This window comes from Arachis hypogaea, chromosome 15 (genome assembly GCF_003086295.3).
Source record: "Arachis hypogaea cultivar Tifrunner chromosome 15, arahy.Tifrunner.gnm2.J5K5, whole genome shotgun sequence".
Lineage (NCBI taxonomy): Eukaryota > Viridiplantae > Streptophyta > Magnoliopsida > Fabales > Fabaceae > Arachis > Arachis hypogaea.
This window is the reverse complement of record NC_092050.1, coordinates 18,774,408-18,800,306: the sequence shown is the minus strand read 5'-3', so window position 1 is coordinate 18,800,306 and position 25,899 is coordinate 18,774,408. Positions and strand designations below refer to the sequence as shown.

Here is a 25,899-nt window from a genome sequence, read left to right as displayed (position 1 = left end):
AATTTAATACAAAATTGAGATACTAACTTGGCCCAAAGTTCATTGGATTGGCCAATGTAGAGTAACTATAAAAGGCCCAAATTTAAATTAAGAATCCACCAATTCGGAAACGTGAAGGAGCCCTGTGAGTGTGACAAAGAGGTAGGGACACAAAAATAAACATTACACATTTACGTTCACCAAAAAAAAGGTTACAGATTTATTCTTCTTATGAAGAGAAAATGACAAAAATATGTATAAACAAATTATAATTTGTTTGGTGAAGTTTGTGAATGACGCAAGGCACTCCATCTTCTCAATGGCGAAGTTTCGCAAAGCCACTTAAACAAATCAAGCGTGGAGGGTGGATGAATGATGATATTGTTTTTATTTAATACTTTATAACAAATTTCGTTAAGTATAAAATACGGATTTCAGATATTTATTTATTGGTCATGGGATTTTAGATCATCACAGAAGCAATTAAAAGGCGACAATGTAGTTCGAGGCCGAATAATGTCGTATTAAACCAAAAATTCCATGGAAGGAATCAAGGAAAGAAGAGAAATATAAATTAAGTTAGTCTAATAATTAGTTCATTAGTCCATTTAAATAAATGTCAAGAATTCAAATTCCATCTTGTGTATACAGAAATTTATTAGCTAACAATAAATTTTTAAACAAAAATTTCAATTTGCGACAAATTAGTCCTTAACTTACCAAATCGAAAGATATTTTGAAGCATGTACAAAATAGAATTTGAGACTCCAACATTTATTTAAACGCAATAGTAAGTTAATCACTAAATCAACTCAAATTTTTATAATTAATCTAATAGTTGATAAAAAATTAAATTCTTTTTAATAAATATATTAAAAAGATTAACTATTTAAATTTCAATAAAAACTTTATATTAAATATTTTAATCAGCATATTTAAGATAATTTTCAATTAGACTTGAAATAAAATCAATGAACTCATATTTAAATCCTAAGCAATATACAACTTTATTTCCAAAAAAAAAAAATATATGCAACTAAAAACAAAAGAAGTTTATTATAAACACGTGTAACCAAATTTTAAAAAGGATATGTGTGTAATTTAATTTTTAATCATTTTATTAAGATAAATCATCCTAATATAAACAATAAAAAATTAACAAAAAGCTATGAAGGACAAATACGGACACAGACATGAGATACGATATGACACGCAACACGGCAACACGCAAATTCTAAAAAATTGTCAGACACAGGACATGCATATATTAATAATATAATATATTCTTAATAGAGATATTTGCATAAATAACCATATGATATGTATTTCTTCCTAAAATATATAGGTACTAACAGAAAATCTGTGCAATGCATGGGTTGAAAATTTATGTTTTGTGTTTTAGATTTGTTTTTTTCAGTCTTTTTGGATTGTCACTTTTTATTACGTTAATAAAAAGTATTTTTGTTGTTCAATTCTTAACTAAATGTAACAGATTTATTTACTCTATCATTACTCAATACATAAGTATTTTTTCCTAACTCTTCATAGTTTGCATAAGTATAGTTGCTTTTCAAAATATTAATTTTGATGAGCACGTCTTAGAATTGGCTATAGAGATCCACAGAACATTGTATCTTGTTCAATTTTATAAATTATGCAACAACAAATACAACTTAAAAATATAAACAACACAATTCAAAAGATAAACATAAATAAGAACCAAAACCAATATAATTTATGTATATAAAAAAATTCTTTGATCGCATTAAAATTTAAGGAAAGGAGCAATTGAAAATGAACCGTATAAAATTTTATAGGTTTTTTTACGTATTACAACAAAAGTATATTATTATTCAACTGCATAAAATTAGATCTTCTAACATTGAGATAAATAAGAGTCAAAATTAAGAAAAATCACATCAATAATCCAAAGAGTAAAAATTACTTTAGTTTCATAATTAAATCTAAAAGAAATATCTGATTTTCTAATAAATTAAAAAATATTATCAGTAAGACGTAATAATAACACAAAAAAAATTCATATTAGTTATTAGTTATAAGAAAAACAAATAATATCAAGTTTAAAAAAAATTCAGACATATACGCAAGTCGCAAATTTATTGACCTAAGATCTCAAATGCAAGTAAGTCTCCTAACACAACCAACTTCATCAATTCCAGTAACTCCACCACAAACAACAGTTTAAAATCAGTGTACTCAAATACCGATATAACAAGGAAAAAAGAACAGTTAATTCATATATACAGAAAAGATATTCAAAAAAATTCTAATAAATTACAAATGATCAGATATAGTTGATATAAGACCAAATGAATAAGACAAAATATTTACCTTAATTCTTTGGGAGAGCTGTTTCTCCTAAACCATCTATTAGAAATGCATGCATTAATTCCGCAAGTCATATGCTAAAAATTCTTAATTAGAACATAAACTCCACTCTTTACTAATAAAGTTACAACTGAAATTGTAGGTTACTCAAATAAAAGGAAACATCTGAATTTAGAAGTTCAGCAAGTAAAATGTTAACAGAATGCCTAAGTCCAGCTAACTTACAACAACCCAATTCAAGAAAACTACAATACCATATCTTTAATACAAAGAAACTAAATCACACATTGTAACCGAACATTCTAGGCAAATCACATTAGCAACAACTGAATCTGATCCTAAATATTCATAGATGACGATGCCTCCTCATTATCATTCCAAGTTTTATTTATACTCCTAGAAAATGCATCTTCAAGTTTTTGCTTTGTAGGTCTTGGTACATCACGTTATGGGATGCCAATCTCTTGTTGCGAACAATTTCATTCACCACACGAACAGATTTGTGCTAAGAAATAAGACAACAAAAATAAAATCTGTTAAATTTACTCAAATTAAAAAAAGAAGAAGAAATATTTAAGCAATAAAGAACCAGTTCTACAAGAACGCGATATCAAGGAATAATGGTCGGAAATATAACATAGAGATGAAAACTTACAGCAGGTAATACTGAACCAGAAATATGTGAAATAGGGTCTTCAATAGAAGCCATATTTGAAGCCGAAATAATAGCACGCTAATTATACATGTTTTGATAGAAAAGACAATATCATTGTTATGCATAATACTAAAAAAGTAAATAAACACTTATTAAAAAATAACTTGGAAGTCAATAGAGGAAACTAAACTAACCGCATTCAAAACACGATTCTTAACACGTTCAATCAGCTTTAACATAAACTCATGTGTAGAAACTTTAAAAACATTATACGCAGGGCATATTGTGTCACTCTCAACGAGTTGAGGATCAACCATAAATACCAATTTTTCCCTATCAATTTGTACAAAAAATTGGATGCATCCAAGTGAAATTGTTCATTCTCATAATAGAAGAATAGAAAAATCAGTATCTGAATATACAGAAAAAAAAGAATAGAATATCAAACCCAAAAAATCAAAGACACAGAAAGAGAACAAAATAAAGAGTAGTAATGATACACATGATGTATCTTTAAGATACAAATTAAGAAAACCATCAATTGATATCACACCAGAGAGAATTTTACAGAATTTTTCACTTTTGACCTCAACAGTTTTTTCCACTTTAATAAAGCAAGTGTACACAAAATGGTCATGTCCCACTTCTTTTCAAACACAGGTAGAAATTTTAAAAGATCAATAGAAGAACACTCATAATTCACAATATCAGATTACTACGAAAAGAGAAATTACACAAAGATATTAAGAAAAAAAAAACCTTTAACCGTATATAAAAGAGACAATTTTCTCATAATAGTGTTTATTTAACTTATTTTGTGCACTGTAATAAACTTTCTTATTTCCGAATTGATTTTCGAATTTATAGTTATATACTTTAAATATTAAAATTAATTTTAGACATTATACTTCTATTATTGCTGTAGCTTTTTCAACAGCAAATTGAAGAAAACAAAGGAAGACCCAATAGAGCAAGTGTCCCAATAAATACATCATTAGAAAATTTAAATCAATCTAATGCCTACTAACCTGTCGAAACTATTGGATCACCTCACAATTACCATTATAAAAGCGAAAAGACAGCTTCATGACCATAAATCCAGCTTTTCAATTTGACCCATATTCCAATTAGCAATCACTCCCACAATCATCCATCTCCTTAAACCCTACTCTAAAACAAATAGAGGGGTATAGAAGAAAGAGAGCACAGAAGGAGAAGGAGGGCCATGATCAAAACTTCATCCAACAACCAAGGTCGAGACATATCCACGAAAAGATTAAAGAAATAAAAAACAATTGAACAAAATAACTAATGAAACAATAAATAAGATCAAGTGTGTATGAGTATTAATAGCTCAATAGTTCAGTGTATATTATAGAAAATTTAGTATTAAAATCAATGAAAAATTACAAAACTCAGATTTAATTACACAAAAATTATCCGAATAAGTTTGAAATCATCGTGGAAACATGCAAACCATAGTGGGAAATCAGAAACACAATTGAAAATCCTAATAAAATTCCTGCATACTGAAAACGAAGAACCTAACAGAAAATCGAAAAAGAATCTCTCTTCATGAAGACAGAGTTCAGAAAAAGAATCAAAATTATTCAAGGTTACTATGAATTACATATTAGAAAATCTAATTCAATCTAATGCCTACAATTTCTAGGATATTCAGAAAGCAATTAAAGTATTTTCATATGGAGTGTATATAGTTCTTATTATGTGTCTCAAGATCTTTGTATTTTTTTTCCACATGTTTCTGTTTCAATTGCTACTAGAACCAAAAAATTAGCTACGTTTTAACTAACAAAGCTAAAAGAAGTATGCATTTATGTACAATAAAGGTACGTTTCTTTAATCTCCAAAGAAAAATTAATCAATTAGGAGCATAGTCTATAACACTTTTAAGTTACAAATTTTATTAAAAGCTGTTTCAAGTTCATGATCATTTAAAGATCTTACTTATAATGATAAGAGGATATTATTCATCAAATTCTTCTCATTTTCTGAAGATAAATAAATTTTAACTGAATATATTCTCTAAAAAAGAAACACAATAATTCTTACCTTAACACGCTTAACACGACCCTCCTGTTGTTGTACCCTATTCACGTTATCTTCTTGTTTCTCTTTTCCTTGTAATAGAAAATCGAAAAATAATCTCTCTTCATTAAGATGGAGTTCAAAAAAATAATTAAAATTATTCAAAACTACTATAAATTACATATTAGAAACCCAAATTCAATCTAATGCCTACAATTTCTAGGATATATGAGAAATCCTAAATCAAGATAAACCCAACTAACTTCCGAGATCTAATCGAAGATCTTCACCACCTACATCATCAGATCTAAGAATCAGAAGTAACAGAGAAATCGAACTTGTAAAACTAAATATCTTTTGGTTCCTCCAACAAATCTCTCCCAAAAATCGATACTCATCTCTCTAAACCCTAACCTAATAGCACGGTAGAGCATTAGCAGAAATAGGTGTCAAATAATAAAAAATTAAATCAAACAACACGAACAGAAATGAAAAAAAGGAATAAACGAATGAATCAATCAAAATAGAATGCTTACCAACCTGAGTGAAATTACATGACACCGATTCTGAAAGAATTTACCACTGTTTTAACACAACAGTTCTTTAAAATTAAATGTGTAAAAGAGCATCATTCATCAATCAGAAATATAAGAGATAAATAGCTCCAATGTGAATCAGATGGTGAAAAAATAGACAGAACAACAACACTAATTAATTACTTAGATCACTATCCAAGAATAAATAATGCTGAAATAATTATAGGATAAAAGCTCAGTGATGAGTTATGTACAGTTATATATAAATAAGGAACCGAGGAAAATTTGACTTTGAAGAGAACAGGATAAAAAAAAGCACACAGGTGACTTTGAAACTCAATTTGGTTGTGACAAAAATGAAAGGACAAATAGAAATAACGAAAATAAAAAATAGTAAGGAAACAGGTAACGACTTCTCAAGATACAAAATGAGCAGCAGTTGAAATTGAACCATATCAAATTTTATAGGTTTTCTCACTTTTTACAACAAAAGTATTTTATTCTTCCAAAGGCATCAAATTATATATTTTAAAAAGGTGACATCTCTGGTGACTGTAATAATGGGATGACTAAGGTGGCCAAGAGTGAAAAACTAATGTGAATTTGACACATGGTAGAAGTTGACTAGAAGAAATTGTCATTTGACCCGGAGGAAAGGCAAGTAACTAAAGGGTAAATTTGTTGAAACTGTGAAATACTGAAGAGGAATTTCTTTTTTTTTTTCTTTCTTGTACACTCCATTATTTTTATTTTGGATCTTGAGTTATGCCCCCTCCCTATAACCCAACCCACATACCCACCCGAATAATCTTCAGATGAAGCTTTCTTCTCTAACTATCCATAATATCCAATTTTTCTGAAGAAATTTAAATAGTAAAAAATCCTTCTCCCAAATTTCAAAATAAATCACAAAACATAAAGAACTCTACTATATAACAAGAATTGATGTTCCAATCCTCTTTGGTGGTTATGATTCTGCTCTCGCTAGGTCTGCTGTCCCAAAACATTCTGCGACTGGCCTTTCTCAAATCTGATGTGCACCCTTCAAACTAAATCACACTAACGCCTTGAAGCTCTACTCCGGCGAAGTTGTTCGGTCTCCCCTTGGAACGGGAAGCCCAATGAGGATAAATTCCTCCACGAGTATCTTCTCTTCGACGATTTTCTTATGGAAATATCTATCATTATCTTCAAGCTGTGATTTGAATTTTGAAGGGAAAAATTACAAAAACTCCAGGTTTTGGTTTTTCCATTCTTTTTGGATAATCTTCGTTACCCGTTTTTGGTTTTTGTTAGCGGCACAAATGACAAGAAGCATTTTTTTGTGTTAGTTTTCCAAAATTGCCCCCACGGTAATAAATTACCAGATTCACAACGTTAACATCTACCAGACTTAATTCCTTATCACGTGTCAGCGTTTTATTTGTTGGTCAAATCTAAGCCATTGTTGGCCACCAAAACTCATGCCACCAGAGACGTCACCTTTTAAAAATCGAGAAATAGAAAGCACAAAATTAAGAAACATGGCATGAGTAATCGAAATATTAAAAAATTATTTGATATCATCAGTGAAACTAAAATAAATATCTGGTTTTCTATTAAAGTTAAAAATTTCTTGACAGAGAGAAAAGAATATTTTTCGAGAAAAAATAAACAATTCATAACCAAAAACAGAAAAAAAAACTTCAATAAATGATGAGCATCTCTGCACTAAAAATCAAGTAGATAAGAAAATAAAAAAAATGAGAGAAACTGACACAGAACATAACAAAGAATATTATTCTCAATTGTTGACCTCATTTACTATCTGAAAATGAGTGGATAAAAATGCATCACTCGTAAAAAAAATACATCACTCATTTAATCAAGTTCATTTGAACAGACATTTCCTAATCAGTTTCCTATATATCGGATGAGGAGTCAGTGTTTTTGACATAAAAATTCTGCACAGTATAAGCAGTTAACTATCCATGTTTAAGCTATAGAGACTAATTGAAAATTTGTGCACAATAAAAGAACTTTATTAGAGCTTTTAAACTATAGAGATTTCCAAATTAATCAATGCTAAATTAAACTAAAAAATGCATATAGCACCATACTTGGATCCGTGGTGGAGATAGAAGCCACTCCATCGAAGTGACAGGAATCAGGAGTCTTTCCCTTCTTAGGTGCACCATTTGCATTGAAGAGTCCCCAGTTCTTCTCAGACAATGGCCCCAGCTTCATATCCTCGTTGTAGAGCTCATAAATGCAAGTGCTAACAGCAATTTCAGGATACTTGGGAGTTCCAGTTTGGTTCAGCACATGCTTTATTAGATTGCTATTGTAAGTATTTGCAGTGTCGATTGTTGCATCAGGCTCGTTGGATCCACCTTTCGATGGCCATCCGGATTCAGTTACTACCACAGGAATGTTAGTGAATTTAGAAAAAGCATGACAAAGTATGTTGCATCAACCATAGCATGGAAGCACATTTTCATATATTGAAACATCAAAAGTCGCTTTCAATCTTGGTCATATTACTACAAATCAGCTATTAATAAAAAAAAAAGGTTTCGCTCCCATCTGAATAAAACATGGTTAGAATTTTAAACATTATGAGCCAAACAATATGAATATCTCAAACCATGGAGAAATCAAACACATACGAAATCCCAAATCAAACACAAAAAAAAAAAATGAAACCCTAAATAAAAAAGATTGAAGATGCAGTACCAGACAAAGATAGATATCCAGACCATCCTTAGAGGAGAGGATCGCTGACTGAGATATCCACCTTCCATGTCTCACCAAGGTTATTGAAGCCCGCACCAGTGATCTTTGTTGCTCAGCAAGAAAGATTGACAGGGCTATCGAGGAGAGCACGAAGGAGAAGATAGTATTTTTGGTGAGCTTTAGGCCCATTATCTGTCTCCATCAACACGCAATCTGGCAGCCTGAGATATCCACCCAAAGTTAGGCCCAAGAAAATCAAATACACACATATGATAGTATAATACCAGAAATTTCAGATTGAAACAACTAAAGTAACATTATAGCCTCTGTTAATTCAGAATTGAAATTCACTGCAAAGTTATTTTCAATTTCTTTACACAAAATGCTATTATTATAAACAAAGTAGCTAAATTTTCCTTTAATAAAAACATCACCTTCATGGACTAAATTTTGAATTCCAAAATATTTTTCATCTTCTTGTTTGGTGACTAAGGCAAACCAAAGATAAGAAATGAAGGAGTTTCAGAAGGCGTACAAAAGAAGAATTTACACCAGTAGCATCTATCCCAAGATCCTTCCGAACAAAGCAAGATTTGAACCATCCAAGTGAAATATTCCTGTCTCTCTGAATTCTAAATGTATCTCTTAAACAATGGCACACAAAGCATCTATAGCCCAGTCAGATTCTCAATTTCAAAAGCCCCATATCAACGCACCAAAACACACATCAATAAATTAATTCAATGAGATAAGTATTAGAATAAATAAATGAAGAAAATAGGTAAGGAGGGATTACTTCGCGACTTTTCTAAGGCGGGTGTAGGCTTCGAGCACATTGATAGATCAAGAGCTCATGTGCTTATACCGGTAACTTTTAAAAGAAAATAAATAAACAAAAAAAAGTAAAGCAAAGTATGATGTACAAATTTTAAAAAATCAATAGAAGAACACTCATAATTCACAATATTAGTTTACTATGAAAAAAGAAATTACACAAAAATAATAAGGAAAAAAACCTTTAACCCTATATAAAAGAGACAGTTTCTAATAATAGTGTTTATTTAACTCATTTTGTGCACTGTAATAAACTTCCTTATTCCCAAATTGATTCTGGAACTTATAGTTATATACTTTAAATACTAAAAATAATTTTAGACATTATACTTCTATTATTGCTGTAGCTTTTTCTAACAACAAATTGAAAAAAAATAAAGGAAGACCCAATAGAGCAAGGGTTCCAATGAATGAATACATCATTAGAAAACTTAAATTAATCTAATGCCTACTAACCTGTCAAAGCTATTGGATCACCTCACAATTGCCATCATGAAAGTGAAAAGACAGCTCCATGACCACAAATCCAGCTTTTCAATTTGACCTATATTCCAATCAGCAATCACTTCCACAAATCATCCCTCTCCCTAAATCCTACCCTAAATCAAGTGTGTATGAGTATTAATAGCTCAATAGTTCAGTGTACATTATAGAAAATTTAGTATTAAAATCAACGAAAAATTACAAAACTCATATTTAAAACACTCAAATTCCAGTAGAAAATCAGGAACACAATTGCAAACCCTAATAAAATCACTGCATACTAAAAACGAAGAACCTAACAGAAAATCGAAAAAAAATCTCTCTTTAAGAAGACAGAGTTCAGAAAAAGAATCAAAATTATTCAAAGCTACTATGAATTACATATTAGAAAACTAAATTCAATCTAATACCTACAATTTCTAGAATATTTGAAGAGCAATTGAAGTGTTTTCATATGGATTGTATATAGCTCTTATTATGTGTCTCACTTTCATTGTGTTTTTTTTCCACATGCTTCTGTTTCAGTTGCTGTTAGAACTAAAAAATTAGCCATGTTTTAACTAACAAAGCTAAAAGAAGTATGCATCTATGTACAACAAAGGTATGTTTCTTTAATCTCCAAAAAAAAAAAATTAATCAATTAGGAGCAGAGTCTATAACACTATTAAGTTACAAATTTTATTAAAAGTTGTTTCAGGGTTCATGATTATCAAAAGATCTTATTTATAATGGTAAGAGAATATTATTCATCAAATTCTTCTCATCTTCTGAAGATAAATAAATTTTAACTGAATATATTCTCTGAGAAAGAAACACAATGATTCTTACCTTAACACTCTTAACATGTTTCTCCTGTTATTGCACCCTCTTCATTTTATCCTCTTGTTTCTCCTTTCCATCTAACAGAAAATCGAAAAACAATCTCTCTTCATGAAGATGGAGTTCAAAAAATTAATTAAAATTATATAAAACTGCTATGAATTACATATTAGAAACCCAAATTCAATCTAATGCCTACAATTTATAGGATACATGAGAAATCCTAAGATACATGACAAATCCTAAATCAAGATAAACCCAACTAACCTCCGAGATCTAATCGAAGATCTTCACAGCCGACATCATCAGATCTGAGGATCAAAAGTAAGAGAGAAATCGAACTTGTAAAGCTAAATATCTTTCGGTCACTCCGACAAATTTCTCCCAGAAATCGGTACTCATCTCTCTAAATCCTAACCTAATAGCACAGTAGAGCAGTGGCAGAAACAGGTGTCAAATAATAACATTTATTCTCATATCATATACTAACAGATCAGAGTATACATAATAGTAATTAACATTTATTTGAAATAATATCAACAAATTCCTAAAAAACACAATGGCTAAACACCCGATATCTCTAACCTGTTCTAGTGAGCAAACATTTGGAATTAAAGGACCTTTGCTGTGTTCGGCCCACTTTTCTAGCCCTTCATTTGAGGTCTCCCATTTCAGTCGCGAACTGGCTATAATAGTTTCCTCCATGGCCTCCACAATGCCTCCAGAAACTGATAGAATGCAAAAAATGATCGACAAACAGAGAACTGGGTTTGAGAGTGAGAGCGACACCGTAAGAGAGAAATTGAGAAAATGAGAGAGAAAGAGATTGTCACACTGAGAAGAGGGAAGGATCGAGGTCACAACACCGAGAAAAATGATCCAGGCCAGAAGGAGAGAATAGCCAATCAAGGAGAGAACGACGGGAATTAAGGGATTAGGGTTTTCAAGAGAGATAGAGAGGAGAGGGATAGTGTCAAACGAAAGATAGAGAATGGAAAAAGAAGATGAAGGCGAGAACGAAATGCTTTTGAGTTACTCCGTTTTTAATTTTTTATTACAAATTAATGTGAGAGTGACGCATGGCTTCAGGAGCCACAGTCATTATATAAGTAATAGATTCAAAAGATAAAATCCTAAACTCCTATGTCTTAATAGAGGTAGTAAGAATTTTGTACATCACATATACACAAAAAAAAAGTTATCTAAAGTCATATTATTTCTCCATCATATATGGTTGAAGAAAAAGTCACTCTTTCCAACTCCGTTCATCAAGAGAAATGTGAGCAACTTCAAGAACTCCATTTTCTTTATCAACTGGTGAAAAAACATCTCTAGTAATATCCCACATCATAGTTTCTTCTTTATTGTATTGTGGAATTTTTCTTGAAAGAAGACGAAGATTAGTGTGGACAAATACTAAATTTTCTGCACGTTTAGGTTTCAACTTGTTTCTTTTTAGGGAATGGATAAAAGAATATATGCTCCAATTTCTTTCACAACAAGAAGATGAAGATGGTTGCCCTAGTAGCCTAACATCAATTGGTTGAAGAAATTTTACTTTACCACCATGAATTAGCCACCAAGACTTTGCATCAACTATGCCTCTATCATTCAAAGAGTCATAATCATCAAAGACACCTCTACCATCAGAAAAGCTTGCAAATTCAATATTTACATTTATCTTCTCTTCTTCATCAGAAAAATACCTCTTCAAGCATTTAACTCTCTCATTAGTGATCTCAATATCTTGATAAGGAGAAACTCGTGTAGGATTTTCTTTCAACCATTGGTGGCTATAATACCTATATAATTAGTGTTTAAGCAGAAATTAATAATAATTCAATTATCTTCACTTACAAATAAAAGTTATAAACAATAAATGTAAAAAGTTACCTTGGATTCAATGAATGTGCTAAACATTGAAGAGGTGTGCTACTTTTTTTCTATTTTTGAACTAATATTGAGTGCACAATATTGTAGAAAGACGATGACTCTTGTTCATCTTTTTTTTTTTCATAGAGATATATAGCACTTTTTACTTTCTTGATTATTGAATCCCACATCTCATGGACCACATGAAGAGTAGGTGCATCCGTGTCTGTACTTTTTAAAATATCATAAATAGAATTTGTGAAAGCAAGAATATAATCAATTTTTTGCCACCAATTTTCACTCAATTTTTTCTGTAACAAACTCAGCTTTGCCAATATTATCTTCCTTGTATGAAGACCACTTCTCACTTATAACCATCTCTTTGAGGTCTTGCTTTAACAACCTAAATCTTTTGAGCATCACATTAGTAGAAGCAAATCGAGTAGGAGCAACATTAAGCAACTTCAATGTATTAAATTCATTGAAAATAGATAACCTCATATGATGATTAACAATGAAATTTTTTATAAAAGAAGCATCTTCAGCAATTTGAGTAATCCATGAGCATTCTTGATAAACAAAATTATTCTTCTCTGTATTCTTAGCTGCACAAATGTCCTTTAAAGCAAGGTTGAGAGTATGAACAACACAAGGAGTCCAATAAACAGATGAAAATTCAGCTTCAATCAATAAACCAGCCGCTTTACAAACCGGCGCATTATCAGTCATAATCTGCACTACATTTGAGAGATTGACTTCTCTTATCACATCTCTTATTTGCTTTGCAACATAATCCTTGTCTTTGATCTCATCTGAACAATCTACAGCTTTCAAAAACATAGGCCCACTTTCAGTTATAGCAATAAAATTAAGAAGAGGCCTCCTTTGAGGATTACTCCAACCATCACTTACAATGCTCACTCCCTTTCCACTCCATGAATTCTTAGTAGGTTCTAACATTCTCTCCACATGTTGCTTCTCTTTCTCAAGCAAAGTTATCCTCAATTTATTATATCCAGGAGGAATATAACCATCAATATAATTATTAGCAGCATAAGAAATAGTTTTGACAAAATACGAATTTTTTGCTAGATGAAAAGGTAATCCAGATGAAAAAAACATTCTAGCAATATGTAAATTTAGAGTCTCCCTTGCATTCACATTAAAAGCTTTCTCTAAAGGTCCAGTAGCTCTTCTTTTTTTTGAATCAAGTTCACTTGCATTAGATAAGGGTGAAAGAGAAATTGACTTAGCCTTTTTACTTTCATGTAACAATGTACTTTCACGTCAAGTTTCTTAAGTTCTTCAAGCTTTGTTGATGTAACTTTTGCACAAAATCTAATTCCTTTTCCTGAGGTGACGAACATCCACGGCAGTGACGATTGGAAGTGGCGGCGATGACTGGAGGTGGCGGTAGACTAGCAGTGAAAAAAGGGTGAGTGGGTGTGGAGCCACTAAGCAAGAGACGGGTTTAGGGGTTGGGGTGGAAAGGTAGGTTTTTAACTTTTGTCAAAGTGAAAGGGTAAAACTAAGGGGAACTTTTCAAAATGCTATTGGGCCGTGTCCGTCCGTGTCTGGGCCGTGTCCGACTGGCTTTTTTATTTTTTTGGACAGGACACGTTTGGACATGGGCGTGTGTCAGACGAGTGTCTCCGTGTATCGTGTCCAAAATGTGTCCGACACGCTGAGACAGCAATTAAACAAAGTGTTCGTGCTTCATAGACAAAAAGTATTACGTTTATACTAAAAATTAATGATTAAATTACTTATTATATATTTATATAAATATATAAATAATTTTATATTGTGATTAATTTTTATTTTATAGGTAGCATCATTGTAAAATGAAGTCCTAACCAAAATAATTAAGAACATGTAACCAAAGGAGAACTTGGGAACAAAGCTTTAACTATAAAATGAAGGTTTGTTAATTATTTATGCCTCACGAGACAGGGACTGAAGAGAGAGGAGTCTTGTTCCTCAAAGACTTTACCCAGTCCATACGCGTCTTCTTCTCCACCAAACCCTCAAACCTCTGCAAAGTTTGTTGCTTTTTCTTTCTCACTTTCTCCAATGGCTGACAATTTGATGGACAAAGTGAACGCCCTCGGCGAGCGTCTCAAGATGAGCGAGGTAGGTCGCAAGATGAGCGAGGGAATGAGCTCCATGAGCTTCAAGGTCAAGGAGTTCTTCAATGGTCCCAACCAGGTCGACAAGCTCGTCGAAGACGCCACCTCCGAATCCCTCGACGAGCCCGATTGGGCCATGAACCTTGACCTCTGCGACCTCATCAACACCGATAAGGTCAACAGCATCGACCTCATCAGGGGAATTAAGAAGAGGATCCAGCTCAAGAGTCCTAGGGTTCAGTACTTGTCCCTCGTCTTGCTTGAAACCATCGTCAAGAATTGCGAGAAGGCTTTCTCTGAAGTCGCTGCTGAGAGGGTTCTTGATGATATGGTTAGGTTAATTGACGATCCTCAAACCGTTGTTAATAACCGCAACAAGGCTTTGATCATGATTGAGGCTTGGGGCGAATCCACCAGCGAGCTTCGCTATCTCCCTGTTTATGAAGAAACTTACAAGGTACTACTACCTTTTTTTTTCAATTTCATGCATATCTGCTTCATTATTAAGTTGAAGTCAAGGGACAATTTCTGATAATCATTGATGCCTAGAAACTAGAAACTCAAAATCCTTAGGCTAAATTTACTGGGTTAGTTACTAGCTCTAGCTGTTGAATTTGCTAGTGTGGGTTATTGTTAGTGTTATTGTTGATTGCTTGTTTCTATTTTGTGGTTCAGAGTCTGAAATCAAGGGGTATTCGGTTCCCTGGCCGTGACAACGAGAGCTTGGCGCCTATTTTCACTCCTCCGCGTTCGGTGTCCGAGGCTGAACTTGATCTTCCACGCCGGCCTCAGCATGAAGATATTCCTGTGCAGAGTTTTACTCCTGAACAAACTAAGGAAGCTTTTGATGTTGCTAGAAACAGCATTGAGCTTCTTTCTACTGTGTTGTCTTCTTCTCCACAACAAGATGTCTTGCAGGTAGATTTTATGTATTTAGTTTGGTGTAATATTTGTTGCATGACATTTTCTGTTAAACTATTCTTTGTAAAATGTTCATCGGATACCAGATGACCTTAGTGGTGTTATGATGTTAACAGAGGTCACATGAATTATTATGATGTTAAAATCTCTGTATAAGCTATTAAGCTTTATGATGTGTATTCGACTTATATGTGCTACTAGTTAATTACCCTTACAAAATAGTAGACACAGATGCTCTAGTCAGATTATTTAGTTATAGACATCTGTCAGTTTTTACAATGTCAAAGTTTACCACTTTACCCTGCCCGGTCCATGATCTGTCGAAAGATGTAGGATCATCCTTAATGAACCACAGTAGTGATGATTTTTATATTTTCATCTCGAGACAAAGGAGGAGATGAATTTCTTCATGTTTTTGGTTTGTACTAATGTTTCCCTGCTGAAGAAAAATGAGCAGCCGGTACTTGCTTGGTGTAGTGATTATAGAAGTTTTATCATAATCATAATTCTTAACAATGAATCTGTGTGTAGTTTATGTAATGTGAATTTCCCCCTGACCATGATTTTATCTGGGTTTAACTTATTGTTCATTAACATTTGATGGGTATTAATATGAAAGATGCTATTACTCTCCATTTTCTCAACTGGACAGCGCCCAAGTAAAACCTTCTTCTGTTATAACATATACTGCTTAATAGCAAACAGAGACCAATTCCAATTTGCTTTGTTGCTAAATGCAAATGTGATCATGGCGTGTTATAAAGGGAGGGTGAATAGAAAATTGAGGGGTTTTCTTGGTTTTGCTTTTGTTTTGGAGCTTGTTAGGGAGAGGCATACTGTATCAGCCATCAGTGGATTACAGAAATACAAGTCTGATGTTTTCTTTATGTGTAGGATGAGTTGACCACAACACTTGTACAGCAATGCCGTCGCTCTCAAACTACTGTTCAGCGAATTGTTGAAACTGCTGGGGATGATGAAGCGCTGCTCTTTGAGGCCTTGAATGTTAATGATGAGATTCAGAAGGTACTCTCCAAGTACGAAGATCTAAGGAAGCCCACAGTCATTCCAGTTCCACCCGAACCAGCTATGATCCCTGTTGCTGTGGAGCCAGAAGAGTCACCTCGTCATGCTAAAGAAGATGCATTGATTAGAAAGCCAGCTGGATCAAGAGCCGCTGGCCATGGAGGGAGCAACGAGGACATGATGGATGATCTTGATGAGATGATTTTTGGTAAAAAGGGTGGGGATTCATCTGGTGGGGGACACGATACAAAAAAGCAGCAATCATCCAAAGATGATCTCATCTCCTTTTGATGTGCATTGCCAAGCGACCCTCTGAACATATGACACTGCCTTTTTATTCATTGTCTTCTCACTTTTTTTTAAATTTTATTTTCTTTCTTTCTTTCCTTTTTTTTTTGTCTTTAACTAGATGTTGGTTGTGAACTTGGTTGAGAATTTCAGATTGCTGGTTCCGTTATTGTTTCTTCTTTTGCACACACAGTTACAGTGCAACCTATGTCTGAATTATGGTATATAAGTTGTTGGCATGGTTGGTATAGATGGATGGGTATAAATTCTAATGTAACTTCGATGGTGTTTCCATTCATATTGTCTGTTTTTTGCTTTATCTATACTGTTTTGGTCTTTTGGATGAATCAATGAATGCACTTGTCATTGTACTTTCGTGTTGCATGCATGGAAGGTTGTACCTAGGATTCAACTCCGTCTTGTTGCTTCTTTTCACTCTTTGTTTTCTTACGTTTGTTTCTTGTTTGTGTCACTGCCATAGTCCACGGTTTCTTTGTGGTTGAATCACAACTAGTGCTATTAGGTGAGTTTTAGCCTTAGCCACGCCCTGAAGCAGGCTCACCATTAGCCTGTACTTTCTGACACAAGTTAATGCAGATGTGGCAGGTTTTTTGTGTAATACTGTAATGCGATTTTGATCAACCGTAAATTGTGATACATTGCATAGCGTCTTAAAAATTTGAAATTGTAAAGATGACCCCCTGTTTTTGGCAAATGGGCCGGCGGATAAAATTTCATTTAATGGGTTCATGAAGTTTCACCCATTACACACAACCTTTCAAGATGCATTATGCATTGGTTTCGTGGTCCATGGACCATGGGATGCAAGTATGCAACATTCAAAAGCATGAACGAATGAATGAGTAATGATACCGTCAATGTCCCTCGAAACTTTTTCTTCCGTGTCTCTCTAGTTGTAAGTTGCACTGTTGTAACTAGTAGTGTTAATGTATTAACTACAAAATAAAAAATTTTAAAAAAATATCTTGGTTTAACGAATGATTAATAATATATATGATAGATACAGATGATTAGTATAAGTATATTAATTATATTATATGAATGTTAAAAATCAGTTACTAAATCAATTATTTATATAAAATATATCGAAATACGAAATAATACTAAAAATATATAAACTAAAACATGATAATTAATTTAATAACTGATTATATATATATATATATATATATATTTGTTAATATAATTTGTAAGATCACCCTATGACAATGTGGGTGACTACAATGTGGGTGACTAATGCAAGAGAAGGTACTGGTGCGGAATTTAAAGTTAAAGTTCATAGACTAACTGGTAAGTGCATTGGGTCATAACAAGTAATACTTTAGGTGAGTGAGGATTGATTCCACGAGAATTGATGGCCTAAGCAATAATGGTTAAGTGATTTACTTAGTTAGATAAATAGAAAATGGTGTTTTGAAAGTTCAAACGCATTAACAGTAAATTCAGAAAATTAGAAAGCAAGCAGCAAATTGAGGTGAAATATATATGGAGAAAACAGTTAAGGTTTTAGAGATATCTATCTTCCGGATTGACTTTTCTTACTAACTATTTTAATCATGCAAGATTTAATTCATGGCAAACTATATGTGACTAAACTCTAATTCTTTAGACCTTTTTAGTCTCCTCTAACCTTCATCAATTGTCAATTCCTTGGTCACTTAATTTCGATTAGAGGGTGAAGTTCAATTCTAGTTTATATGCCACAAAAATCCTAATTATCCAAATATAAGAATTATATGTCACGTATCCCGTTAAGTCCAAATAATTAGTGATTTAGGAGAATATATTTTCGATCTGTTGTTCAAGTAAAGAACTTTGTCAAGTTATACAAGAACTCAATTAGAAAAATGGTCATACTTCCGTTCCACCCAAATTCATAAGATAAAGACTGAAAACAATTCTTAAAATATAAATCAGTACATGAATTAAAATAGAAAAATAATAGTATCAATCCATATAATAGACAGAGCTCCTAACCTTAACATTGGAGGTTTAGTTGCTCATGGTTCAAAGAGAAAACTAGGATTTAAGTAAACTGTAAATTGCAGAATAAGGTATGAGAGAAGAGATGAGCCCGAAAGGCTAATTCTTTTTCCCCTTTATATCTAATCCTAATTAATGTAAATTATAATTTCTAAAATTAAATAATATCTTTTCCTATTTTAAAATAAAAATTAAAGTTTTAATCAGAATAAATGAATGATTTCGTGTAACTTGTGCATTGGCGTGGGACCACTTGATTCATTAGACTCAAGAACATAGCCACGCCTAAATTAAATGACATAGGGTGTGTTTGGCAAACACGTTGGGGAGGAGAGAAGCCCGTTTGAGCTTCTTGAAAGTTTCACTTTGATGTTTGGTAATTTTTATCTTTCAGAACGCATAATTGATTCTGCCTCTGAACCCACCTTTAAGAGAAGCTAAAATTTGTAGTTTCTACGTTTCACGTTCATAGTTGTTGATTATCATTAGAAAATTAAGTAAAAAAATTATTTCTTTTCTACCAATCCTACCCTTCATTTTCTTCTATAAGAATGATACCAATAACTATTATCTTCACAGTCGTTCTTTGTAGTTTTTCCTACTTCTTCATATTTTTTTCGTTCTAATTTTTTTTCATCAAAATCGTTCAAATTTATTTCAATCACTAGCAAATTGAATATTTTAATTTTTTATTATTTTTAGTACTCATTTTCATATTTTAATTTTTAGGTTTTTTTATTGTATTTTTTATTTATATTTTTTATTATATTTTTATTTATATAATAAATATTTTTATATTATTTGTGTAAGTCTTCTTATGTTTTTATACGAGTTTTTTTTATCATTTACTATATTATTTTTTATATGTATATTTTTTATGAAATCTTTTTTTATTTTTGGTTGACTTTGTTTATATGATTTTTTATTTATTTTATTGTATTTCTTTTATTCATGTGACAAATGTTGTTGATTTTTTTTATTTTTTATAATGTTCTGATTTTTTAGATATTTTATTAATTTTTATGATATTTTTATTATTTTTTCATATGAATTCTTTTTTTTTCTATCCTTTACTGCATTGTATTTATGTTGTGTATGAAATTTTTTTATTTTTTATTTGATTTTATTTATATAAATTTTATTTATGTTTTATAGTATTTTTTTTATTCATATGATATATGTTGTTGATTTTATTTATGTTGTTGGTTTTCTGATTTTGCAGGTATATAAAATTGATGTCTTTTTTAGTAATTTTTCATCTAAAAGTGATTTTGAGTAGTATAATCAAAACAATATTTATTTTACTATAATCAATTTTGATATAAAGATTGCCAAACATAAATCACGTTAACCCAAATTAACTTATCATCAAAATCAATTTTACAAAATTAATTTTATGCAAACTTCCGTTTGAAAACTGTAATCCAAATACACACATAGTGAGAATTGGAGTTAAATCTCAATTTGGCCCCGAAAATTTATCCCGATACTCAGAATGACCCCACAATTTCGTTGGCCTCAATTAGAACTTCCAAATTTGTAATTGTGGCTCCAACTTGCCCCTGCGATCATCTCCGTCACCAGAATGCTAATTTGATGCAATTGCATGACACGGTGGACACTACTTAAATGACGGTGTATTGGTTTCGCGCCCAAACCCTTTGGAAACCACGTCATTTCAGTTTTTTGTGGGTTAAAACACTCTTTTCACTACAACGATGATAAGTTGCCAAAAATCAAGAAAACTCTTACACTACGTGGTTTCCAAAGGGTTTGCACGCGAAACCAATGCGCCGTTGCTTAAGTAGTGTCCACCATGTCATGCAATTGCGCTAGATCAGCATTCCAATGACGGAGATTATCGCAGGGGCAAGCTGGAGCCACAATTGTAAATTTGGGGATTCTAATTGAGGCCAACGAAATTGTGGGATCATTCTTAGCATCAGGCCAAATTTCAGGGGCCAAATTGAGATTTAACTCTATTTGCGTGCAAAGCTTGTCTTGCGCCTAACTTGATTGGATCATGCGCCTAAGTTGAAGTGAAGGAGCATTGAAAGCGTGTTGTTGTTGTGCCTTGCGCCTAACTTGGCGCAGCCTTGGCAGACTTGGTGGAGAAAAAGTATGGATTATTATAAATCGTTGGAAAGCTCTGGAAGTTAGCTTTTCAATGCCACTGGAACCACGTCCATTAGACCTCTGTAACTCGAGTTATTTAGGTTTGAGTGCAGAGATGTCAGGGTTAACAGCATCATTCGCCTTCTTCTCTTTTTCTGCGAAAACTCCATAAAATCCAGCCGAATACTACCTAAAATAAATAGAATTGCACACGACTCAAAGTAGAATCCATAATGGCTAAAAGATAATTAATTCTTGATTAAACTCAACAAATTGAATGTAAATTCACTAGAAAAAGATAGGAAAAGTGCTCACGCATCACGTACTAGTAAAATATTTTTAAGTATACTAGGGACGGACTTAGATTAGAGAGAGAGGGGATATTTACTCCCATTGGGTAATAAAAATTTAATAATAATTATATATAAATGAATATATTTGATCCTATTATTATATTATCTTTGTTTTTATATTAAATTATAAAATATTTTTTTGAAAATTATGTTATAAAAATATTTTGTTAAATTTAATATCAAAACTAAAAATAAAAAATAATAAATAATGATAATGTTCTTTTTAAAATAGTCAATTAATTAATTACTAAACTGATGCTTAGTTTTTTAAATATAAATAAAATTTTTATTTTTTTAAAAAATTGGTTGAAATAAAAAAATATTATTTATATATTGAATAATAAAAAATTATAAAAATTTGACTTTTAGTTATCTAACTAATTATTTTTTTAACTGTAAAAATTTTCAATTTTTTAGAGATTTGAGAGTTTAAATTTTAAGATAAATAATATAATTTTAAAAAAATTGACTGATATTGATTGAAATTAGTTAAAAAAAATTAACTTTTTAATTGAAATTTAATTTATATTCTTTGTTTTAACTCTTATACATAATTATTATAAAAATAAGTAAATTTATTAGTTTATATATATATATATATATATAGTTTCAAATTATAAATATTATTTTGTGTCTTTCAAATTATAAATATATTCATGTTTAACAAAATTTATTTTAATATATTTTTGTCCCTATTATAAAAATTTTCTAGGTTCGTCCCTGATTGTGTTACGTGTATATTAAAATTAGCGACTAAAGTCAATACAAATACACATTGGAAATAAATTATCCACATATCTATTTATACACAAATACATGTATTTACTTGTACACTAAAATTAGCTACCAAAATCAGCCACCAATGTATTTGTGTGTGTATATATATATATAGTTTAATTTAGGGATAAGTGCTGTTTTGGTCCCTAAGGTTTAGGGTCAAAATCAAATTTGTCCCAACGTTATTTTGGATTTAAAATCGTCTCCAACGTTTTATTTGATATTAAAATCGTCATTTTGACTTTTTACGGACAAAAATACCTTCCACCACCACCACCTCCCTTACTCCCACAAAATACCAATAATAAGATTCAAGAATACAATATTCAACACCAACAATAACTCATTATTCGAGTTAAGAAACAACAACATCAAATTTAACAACAAAATCAACACACAACAATGAAATCAGAAAAATAACAAATCAAAATCAGAATCAGAAGCAGAAGCAGACGCAAAAGCAGAACCAGAATCGGAAGCAAAAGGAGAAGGCGAAGCAGAAGCCGAAGCAAAAGCAGAAGCAGAATCGGCGAGGTGCAGCGGCGAGGGAGCGAGGGAGCGAAGTGGCAGTGAGGTCAGTAGCAGCGGCGGCGAGCTCTCTCCCTGGCTTGCGTCATCTCTCTCCCTCGCGAGTTCTCTCTCCCTCTGGTTCTGATTCTCGACTACAACGACGGCTCCAAGCTTCGCCAACGGCGTCCCCTCTTCCCCCTCTTCTTCTTTTCCTTCATCTTCCCTTCCCCCCTTCCCTTCCCCCTCTTCCTTTCTCCCCCTCTCTCGCGTTCTTTCCTTTTTTAATTTTATAATTTTTTTATTAGGGATAATTTAATAATAAAATTAAAAATTTTATTAAAAAATATGATTTTAATTCTAAATGAAACGTTGGAGACAATTTTAAATCCAAATAACGTTGGAGACGAATTTGATTTTGACCCTAAACCTTAGGACCAAAATAATACTTATCGCTTTAATTTATGTTTCATATGTATTTATATTTCAATATGTACTTTATACTGATAGCTAATTTTGGTGGTTGATTTTAGTGTACACATAACATAATTATAATTTATAAATACATGAATAACTGATTTTAGTAGCTCATTTTAGTATACGAATAATATTTTTGAACATACAACTTTAGCGTCGGCCAAGTGGTCACAATAATCCATGAAAAGATAACAATATTGCATGGTTTTGTTTTGAAATTTGAAGGCCATGTTGCACCAAATGCTGACAATCATATAGAAAGATAAATTAAAAAAAAAAGTCTTTATTTTATCACCAAATGATTTGGCTGTGCTATTTATTTTAACATTTAAAAATCCTTTTTAATAAAAAAGTTGCACCAAATGCTGACAATCATATAGAAAGATAAATTAAAAAAAAAGTCTTTATTTTATCACCAAATGATTTGGCTGTGCTATATATTTTAACATTTAAAAATCCTTTTAAAAAAAAGTTCTTTCACACTAAGATATAAAACTTAGCTAATATTATTTTACATCGATCACATCCAATAACAAAATTAAATGTATATAGAAAATAATTGTCATAAATAACATGACTCTAACTCTATCATATATGCATATATAAGTATATTGTCTCTATCAGCGGTACATTTCTGAAAAATGGAAGCTACAAAGTCAGAACCAACAAAGAAAAATGTGCAAACAACTGAGATAGAAGAAGGAATAGAAGAATGCATTGAATATGAAAAAAGAGACGTAGAAGAAGGGGTACAAAAATGTAAACACAGTGTGATAGGTAAGTTGATAACTACAAAAACCATTAATCCTGTATGGGTCCATACAGCCATGAACAACATCTGGAGGAAGCCTGTGGGTTTTAATATGATAGAGATTAGATCCAAACTATACTAGTTCTTTTTTGAAAGAGAGGCTGACATGAGGAGAGTACTCAAAGGCAACCCTTGGACATTCCAAAATGCATGGTTGCTCGTCAAAAAATGGGAAAAGAGCATAAACCCCATGGACATAAATTTCTCAAGTGCTGAAATACAGATTCAGATCTGGAACATGCCCGAACATTGTAAAACAACAACTCTGGGAAGGAAGATAGCGAACATAATGGGAAGAGTAAAGAAATGCGACCTCTTTTCAGCAGATCCAGGAAAAGATAGCTTCCTCAAAGCAAATATTTAGATGAACTTGGCTGAACTAGTGAGAAAAGAAATGGGAAGCAAGGAGGACTGGCAAACTTGGGTGGATTTTAGGTTTGAAAGGCTTCCAACCTTTTGTTACTACTGTGGCTTAATAGGACATGATGAGGTAAGTTGTGAAAAGCGTGAAGCTGAAGAGGACAGTAGTAGAGCGAAGTCAAAGGAGCTAGGGCCATGACTAAGGGCAGAGATAACAGAAACAAAAATAGAGCAGTCAGGACCTCAAAAGCAAACGGAAGAAAGACGACTAGTAGCTGGAGCAAAAGGAATAACACAAGCTGGAAAAGGAGATGTCACAGAGAAAATGGTTGAACTAACAGTGAAAGAACCCATTACTAGCACTGAGAAGAAAGTAAAGTAAAACCAAGGAGAGAAAGAGCACGGGAAAGCCCAAGAAAAGACCAAACAGAACCAAAAGACAGAAGCGGAAGGAAAGGTAAAGGGTCCAAAGAAAAAAGATATAGACAGTTCCAAGAAGGTGGACAATATAGAAACAACCAAAGATAGCAACAACCAGGAAAAATTAAAAGCCAAGAAAACAACTACAAGAAATGAAAAAGGATGGCAAGGGAAAGCTCAAATAGAACATCCACAGAGGAGGAAAAAGCAAAAGAACTGGGAAAGAGGAAGACGAATGAGGTCAGAGACGTAGGGATTAAAGAAGGGGAGATGTCTACTAAAAAACAGCAACGAGACACACTACAAAATACGGCAGAGGCTGCTTTGCAGCCCTGCCCCCATCAATGAGGCTTATAAGTTGGAACTGCCATGGGCTTGGAAACCCATGGGCAGTTAGAGCTTTGAATAAGCTCTTGAAACAACAAGCTCCCAACCTTGTGTTTTTAATGAAAACAAGGAGAAAAGCAACGAAAATAGGACGGATAAGGAACAAAGGAGGCTTACAAAATGTGGTGGGTGTGGGCTGCGAAGGGGAAGCGAGACATGGAGCAGGAGGACTAGCAGTTTTATGGGACGATAGTATAGACATGAGTGTTAACTCTATGTCTTTAAACCACATAGACATGGTGATTCAGGCAAAGACCGCAGGCCAGCCGTGGAGGGTTACCGGTTTTTACGGCTGTCCAGACTCAGCAAACAAGCAAAAATTCTGGGAGCTACTGAACACCCTAGGCCAAGCGCAAAGTATGCCATGGATGGTGTTTGGGGACTTTAACCAAGTTCTAGAACAAAAGGAGAAAAAAGGAGGGCTGCCCGTGACTTTCACCCAAATAAGAGGTTTTCAAGAAGCATTACAACTAAACCAGCTCCTTGATTTAGGATTTGTAGGGCATTCATTCACTTGGAAAAATAACCAACCAAGTGATTTCAATGTCCAAGAGAGGCTAGATCGAGTTGTAGCAACTATAGATTGGCAAGAGGCCTTTTCAGAAGCAGTGGTACAACATCTACAAAGGTATAGGTCTGATCATTGTCCTATATTAGTTGATGTTGCAGAGACAAAGGTAAGAAGAAGGAAGAGGCCACATCTCTTCAGGTTCAAAGAAATGTAGTTGGAACGTACAAAATGTAAAGAAATAGTGAACAGGGCATGGACAAACAGACAGAACAAGATTTGGGAAAAGCTAAAAACTGTGGCAAGGTGTTAGATGAATGGGGCAGGAGAATTTTGGAAAAATACCACAGGAAATAAAAGAACAGCAGAGAAAACTGGATCAGCTAACAAAAATGGAGCAATCTGAAGAAACAATCAGGAAAACAAAAGAGGTCCAAGAAAAATCAGATGAATTGCTCAAGCTTGAGGAAATCTGGTGGGCTCAAAAGTCGAGGGAAAATTGGTTGAAACTTGGAGACAAGAACA

At 32.6% G+C, this 25,899-nt stretch overlaps 4 protein-coding genes across 39 annotated transcripts; 2 read left to right on the top strand and 2 right to left on the bottom strand.

Moving 5' to 3' along the window:
- Positions 1 to 2,406: 2,406 nt before the first annotated feature.
- On the bottom strand, positions 2,407 to 11,454 carry LOC112749810 (uncharacterized). 36 transcript variants are annotated; one of them, XM_072218778.1, is made up of 11 exons: positions 11,005 to 11,453; positions 10,687 to 10,837; positions 10,429 to 10,499; positions 9,574 to 9,716; positions 9,080 to 9,154; positions 8,819 to 8,927; positions 8,284 to 8,504; positions 5,057 to 7,967; positions 3,178 to 4,153; positions 2,984 to 3,061; positions 2,460 to 2,833 (listed from the first exon to the last, which is right to left on the bottom strand). In XM_072218778.1, exons 9-11 carry the CDS (start codon positions 3,298 to 3,300, stop codon positions 2,717 to 2,719), a joined length of 318 nt encoding a protein of 105 aa, XP_072074879.1. In that variant the 5' UTR covers positions 3,301 to 4,153; positions 5,057 to 7,967; positions 8,284 to 8,504; positions 8,819 to 8,927; positions 9,080 to 9,154; positions 9,574 to 9,716; positions 10,429 to 10,499; positions 10,687 to 10,837; positions 11,005 to 11,453; the 3' UTR covers positions 2,460 to 2,716. The 36 variants fall into 36 exon arrangements, 33 of the variants coding, with proteins under 33 accessions (XP_072074859.1, XP_072074879.1, XP_072074874.1 ...); XM_072218773.1 differs by having other exon boundaries at positions 8,819 to 8,951; positions 11,005 to 11,452; XM_072218765.1 differs by having other exon boundaries at positions 3,178 to 4,218; positions 5,057 to 5,124; positions 5,573 to 5,614; ... (1 more) ...; positions 8,819 to 9,716; positions 11,005 to 11,448.
- Positions 11,455 to 11,665: 211 nt separating this feature from the next.
- On the bottom strand, positions 11,666 to 13,413 carry LOC112748035 (uncharacterized). Its single transcript, XM_025796242.1, has 2 exons — positions 12,614 to 13,413; positions 11,666 to 12,221 (listed from the first exon to the last, which is right to left on the bottom strand). The coding sequence occupies exons 1-2, from the start codon at positions 13,411 to 13,413 to the stop codon at positions 11,666 to 11,668; spliced, it is 1,356 nt and encodes a 451-aa protein (XP_025652027.1).
- Positions 13,414 to 14,145: 732 nt separating this feature from the next.
- LOC112749809 (TOM1-like protein 1) lies at positions 14,146 to 16,953 on the top strand. The gene is made up of 3 exons (XM_025798205.3): positions 14,146 to 14,877; positions 15,096 to 15,338; positions 16,236 to 16,953. Exons 1-3 carry the CDS (start codon positions 14,365 to 14,367, stop codon positions 16,656 to 16,658), a joined length of 1,179 nt encoding a protein of 392 aa, XP_025653990.1. The 5' UTR covers positions 14,146 to 14,364; the 3' UTR covers positions 16,659 to 16,953.
- A 7,870-nt stretch (positions 16,954 to 24,823) lies between these two features.
- On the top strand, positions 24,824 to 25,591 carry LOC140179140 (uncharacterized). The gene has a single exon (XM_072217782.1). The coding sequence runs from the start codon at positions 24,824 to 24,826 to the stop codon at positions 25,589 to 25,591; it is 768 nt and encodes a 255-aa protein (XP_072073883.1).
- The last annotated feature ends 308 nt before the right edge of the window (positions 25,592 to 25,899 follow it).

What these genes read in the sequence shown, in the direction of transcription:
- LOC112749810 (XM_072218777.1), bottom strand. Translation starts at nt 3,300, where the DNA reads ATGGTTGATCCTCAACTCGTTGAGAGTGACACAATATGCCCTGCGTAT. An exon ending in AGAATCGTGTTTTGAATGCG is followed by an intron (nt 3,062 to 3,177) that starts GTTAGTTTAGTT and finishes ATGTATAATTAG; the next exon opens with CGTGCTATTATTTCGGCTTC. An exon ending in CTGGTTCAGTATTACCTGCT is followed by an intron (nt 2,834 to 2,983) that starts GTAAGTTTTCAT and finishes CTTATTTCTTAG; the next exon opens with CACAAATCTGTTCGTGTGGT.
- LOC112748035 (XM_025796242.1), bottom strand. Translation starts at nt 13,413, where the DNA reads ATGTTTTTTTCATCTGGATTACCTTTTCATCTAGCAAAAAATTCGTAT. An exon ending in GATAATATTGGCAAAGCTGA is followed by an intron (nt 12,222 to 12,613) that starts GTTTGTTACAGA and finishes CTAATTATATAG; the next exon opens with GTATTATAGCCACCAATGGT.
- LOC112749809 (XM_025798205.3), top strand. Translation starts at nt 14,365, where the DNA reads ATGGCTGACAATTTGATGGACAAAGTGAACGCCCTCGGCGAGCGTCTC. An exon ending in TTTATGAAGAAACTTACAAG is followed by an intron (nt 14,878 to 15,095) that starts GTACTACTACCT and finishes TTTGTGGTTCAG; the next exon opens with AGTCTGAAATCAAGGGGTAT. An exon ending in CACAACAAGATGTCTTGCAG is followed by an intron (nt 15,339 to 16,235) that starts GTAGATTTTATG and finishes CTTTATGTGTAG; the next exon opens with GATGAGTTGACCACAACACT.
- LOC140179140 (XM_072217782.1), top strand. Translation starts at nt 24,824, where the DNA reads ATGAGGCTTATAAGTTGGAACTGCCATGGGCTTGGAAACCCATGGGCA.